Raw genomic sequence first — 4,547 nt, forward strand, 5'->3', positions numbered from 1 at the left:
AGATGATTCGCTTAGCGGCTAGTGGCTGTGACAAGTGAGAAAAGAAAGATGGGTGTGGTACGTCTATGAAAATCCACATTCAGTTTGTGGAGATTCACCTATTAATGTCTTGTCCTAAGATATTATTATACGTCTGTCACCGTAACGCCATACGTTACAGCGTGTCGTAATTTTGCGGTATTTTACGGGGTATTTTCATCCTACCATATAAGAAATGCCAATCCTAAATATGGAATGATTACGCGTGTAACCGTCCTCTAATAATAAAAACAGACACGGCTCCCACTGTACTGTCTTCGTGCATACTGTGAGGTATCCTCCCAATAACCTCATATTATGTCATGGCGATAAACATAAGTGTTGTAAGTAAGTAATGCTAATGCAGTTTGAAAGAAAGATTCCACTACACCAATTTACAACTAAATTCAATTGAACTGACATTGTGGTTTTCCACAAGTTTAATTTAAATACTACATAATATACCAAACTCTGTAGACTAATAGATATGTTAAAGTTTGTTTCTTCATACATCACGAGAAACAAATCCACCGAAGGTAGATACAACGGTTTTCGAATCATTGATATTGAATATTGATATTTTGAGTAGGCAATTTGATTAATTTATTTCAACGTATCAGGGAAATGTACATGGTCGGCAAATATTGAAAACAAAATCTGAGAAAAAAAAACAATTATTGAAGATGCCGATTCATATCGTCGCAGTGAAAGGAAGATGGATTTATTTGGCGTACATATAGAAATGCATGGAGACTTATTTTCATTCAATCTTGACAAAATGTTTGTACCATAACATATACAGTATTAAAAGCAATCCGTAGCACAAAATAATAAGTACAAATGTTGTGTATGAATATTGTTTTACCTAGTAGTGTGCATTACTCTATGTTCTCGACTATCCACCATTCCCAGCCTTCGTCGCGTAAAGAATGAAACTGAGCATGCGTGAATTAAATCACTCGCATGTCCACTATTTTATTTGGCCAATGGAAATTCTGACAAATGGAGGGATTATACAAACGCGCGTCAGCAAAAAATAATCTTTAAAATCGAACGAGCGGATCTAATCTACCAGTTGCACAATTGCTCTTGGCATAACATTTGAAGAGTATTGCAGCGAATACATCAACGATGTTATGTTTATTATTAAACTTTGCTGTTATCAGTCTGACGCTAGCAGCACGGCATGAGGTAGGTTTACTCTTTTATTAATCTACGATGTATTGTGTATGTTCGCCTATCATCACTATTGCCACGTTACCAGCATTATTTCGGTTTTATACCATCCTTCCTCGACTAGACAGCACAACTCCTAGTGACTTTAGAAGTATGCGTTCACCAATTGTAATCTTACATTATTAAAATATATGGTTTTAACTTGTATTTAGATTATTACTTTGTGGACACGTAATGACGTGATACAAACCAAACAATAACATTAAGCAAATTAGAACAATTCATGTTACGTACACGTTGATTTGTGACATCAAAAGTGTGAACCATTTCTGTAGATTTTATTTTGTTCATTTGATATGTTCTAAACGTAATTTAAAATTTACATTTACACCACTAAATGAACGACTGCAGTCCATTGTCGCACACTTTTTACACCCAATATTTGAATTGATTTCATAATTGGGGATGATAGCATAACATAATGGAGTTGAATTTCAGCATTTTCAAACAAATTTGTTTCTAATACAAGTATTATTGCTGAGCAAACTATTTTAAACGGTAAAACGTACAATGTCTTTGCCAAAAACGCAAATATATAAATTAATGTAATCACCATTGTTCAGATCAAACAAACGTTTTACCATTTTCATGTCTTAATGTTGTGTTGGTTAATTTTCACATAAATTATTGCATCGCCAATGGAGAATTGAATGATGAGAAGTTGAAACGATACAGAATTACAATGGTCACTTGCGATTAACACCTAACACTCATTCTTTCTTTTTTTGTATACAGAGACTGGTTGAGCAGAGGAGTAAGTACACCCTCTTAGTTAGCAAACCACTGGCAGTGCCATATCGTGTTTAAATTTACTGAACAATTTGTGCATAGTGTTAGAGAATACAACGTTTTCAATGCTTCAATTTAAGCTGTCGTGTTCTATCGTGTGATATTCATATTAATACTTTTACTCTATCACTTTGTATCAAGACAGATCTATTGGTTATATATAATACAATTAGAAATATTATCAAACTTTTCAGCAGCTACACCGAATATGTACTCTTTTTGTTGTCATTGGATATTAATTAATCGGTATGTTATTAACCATTAACCATGTTTGTTGCAGGTCTCGCGAGTAAATATAAAGTTGTGAAAGGCCACATAACCTGGTATGAAGGTAAAGATAGTTGTGAAGCTATGGGCTGTATACTAGCAGAACCAAGATCAGCGGAAGAAAACAACGCTATAATAGCAGTAATGCCTGGGACAGGTATATTTACAGGCATAGATTTGTCGTAATTGTAGCAAGCCTAGCCGTTGTGAATTAAGGTTATTAATAATGAAATAATGGAACTTATTTACCAGTGTGTTACGTTGTATTTGTATCCCAGTAATTGCTTTCACTAGCCTAGTTTTATTTTGATATTTCATTAGGTTATTTTTGGATCGGGGTAACCGATCGGGACCATGAAGGGCGATACACTTACTACACAGACGACCAAGACGTATACAATAATGTGCATTCAGAACATCGTAACTACAACTGTGTTGACATTACGTAAGTACTGTTAATGTCACCTAAAATATAGAGCGGTCATAGTTAAGAATGATGGTGACACATCATTGTTTGGAGTGACTGTTTGTTTTGTTTCTGCATTACAATATATTACTCAATAACCGATTGACCACGAATGCAATCTCGGTGATGCAAAACATTTCCAAATGACGAAAGATGGTATTGTGATTTATTGTAACTTATACAGTTATAATGCAGTCAATGAACTTATATTTGTAGGATTAGCGATTCATCATGGGGTGCCTATGGATGTGGTTTTAAAAACACTGGTGCAATCTGCGAGTGTGAGTATAGTGTTTGATTTATCTCTACAATACTATCAGTTGTAATATCATTCTAATATATTGTGGCAACCCAAGCCTTTGGCCAATAAACCATTTCTGTAACTTACATTCGGATTGATTGATTGAATTATGTTATGAGTGAACATAACATTTTCAAAAAACCTATATTTGTTTTCCACTTGTGTTTCACTTGTATTATGAACAAAAGCAGAACAATCATACATAACGTGTGCGTTAATGTTTTTATTAGGCCCTCCTAGTGGTCTGAGAGGTGATCCTCATATGAGGACATTTGATGGGCGTGCTTATACATTCCAAGGTACATGCTGGTACACCCTGTTCAAAGACTGCACCGACAAGTCTCGTTTTGAAGTCACAACTAAGTATGAACCAAGAGAAGATAGTACACCAGACCAAGTTAGAACAAGAGCTACCGCATTCAATATAACTGTTGGAAACCAATACGCGATCGTTAATGGACTGGATGTTACTACAGTGAGTTGTCAATATGTAGTATTGTGATGTTGTAAAGAAAATTTTTAATTTAGCGATCACAAATTGATACTGAATAATTATTCAATCAACAGGGAAGTACAGGTGGACACGTGACTGATTCAAAAGTTATAACAATCCAGGAAGAGGATAAGAATATTAAACTGCACTTCACTTCGAAAGACACAACATTCACTTTTAATTGGACTCTGAGAAAGCATGTATTAGATGTATCATACAATGGCTCTTTTTACAACGGAAAGCTATGCGGTCTGATGGGTAATGCAGATGGTGATACTCGCAATGACTTCCAAAATCCGGATGGTAGCATTGCCAAAGACGTTCTTGAATTTGGTGACAGCTGGAAAGTGAATGACAAAAAGTAAGTTTGTTGTATATTTCTGTATATTAAATAAAATGTATGCTCCACGAACATGTATTAAACATTATTTTGAGATATTACAAAGATAATTTTATCCATTAATCCATTTTTTGTATTCTCATGTTATAGGTGTTTCTAGGAATTCCACAACTGACGAAAGGACAAGCATGGTTACAGCCCGATTAGTTTTTTAGAAATCTATATTTTTCGGCATTTACTTGTGATGGTTATATGTGAAATACACAACAATTCAGATATTTCGAATCGAAGTTAGGCAGTGTGGGTATTATAACTAATGGCATTATAACACGTGATTGATCATAATCTTCGGGAAATTAGTAGATAAGTAAAACATGTATTGCTCAGCAAGGTTAGTTCAATAAAAAGATGTAGAAATGCACACGATTGAGTTCCAATATGTTGCAACTACGATTGTTTGTATTTAGTGTCAACAATCACTATTAGACATTTAGCAATTGCAAGTTGATGGTTTCTACATAATGCTTGGTATTCAACAGTCATGTGACAACAATCCACTGATCATTCGAAAAGCACGCCAAAAAACAGGAAAAAAACGTCAAATGGAATCAACAATTTTGTGTATCTTTTGAGAGGA

At 34.6% G+C, this 4,547-nt stretch overlaps 1 protein-coding gene across 1 annotated transcript; it reads left to right on the plus strand.

The window, feature by feature from the left end:
* The first annotated feature begins 1,076 nt into the window (after positions 1-1,076).
* Positions 1,077-4,331, plus strand: LOC102802210 (von Willebrand factor-like). Its single transcript, XM_085494891.1, has 8 exons — positions 1,077-1,209; positions 1,990-2,008; positions 2,324-2,467; positions 2,632-2,755; positions 2,993-3,057; positions 3,308-3,552; positions 3,645-3,931; positions 4,061-4,331. The coding sequence occupies exons 1-8, from the start codon at positions 1,150-1,152 to the stop codon at positions 4,068-4,070; spliced, it is 954 nt and encodes a 317-aa protein (XP_085351017.1). The 5' UTR covers positions 1,077-1,149; the 3' UTR covers positions 4,071-4,331.
* Positions 4,332-4,547: the final 216 nt, after the last annotated feature.

This window comes from Saccoglossus kowalevskii, chromosome 21 (assembly GCF_978046115.1).
Source record: "Saccoglossus kowalevskii chromosome 21, keSacKowa6.1, whole genome shotgun sequence".
Lineage (NCBI taxonomy): Eukaryota > Metazoa > Hemichordata > Enteropneusta > Harrimaniidae > Saccoglossus > Saccoglossus kowalevskii.

What these genes read in the sequence shown, in the direction of transcription:
- LOC102802210 (XM_085494891.1), top strand. Translation starts at nt 1,150, where the DNA reads ATGTTATGTTTATTATTAAACTTTGCTGTTATCAGTCTGACGCTAGCA. An exon ending in TACAACTGTGTTGACATTAC is followed by an intron (nt 2,756 to 2,992) that starts GTAAGTACTGTT and finishes TTATATTTGTAG; the next exon opens with GATTAGCGATTCATCATGGG. An exon ending in CACTGGTGCAATCTGCGAGT is followed by an intron (nt 3,058 to 3,307) that starts GTGAGTATAGTG and finishes TGTTTTTATTAG; the next exon opens with GCCCTCCTAGTGGTCTGAGA.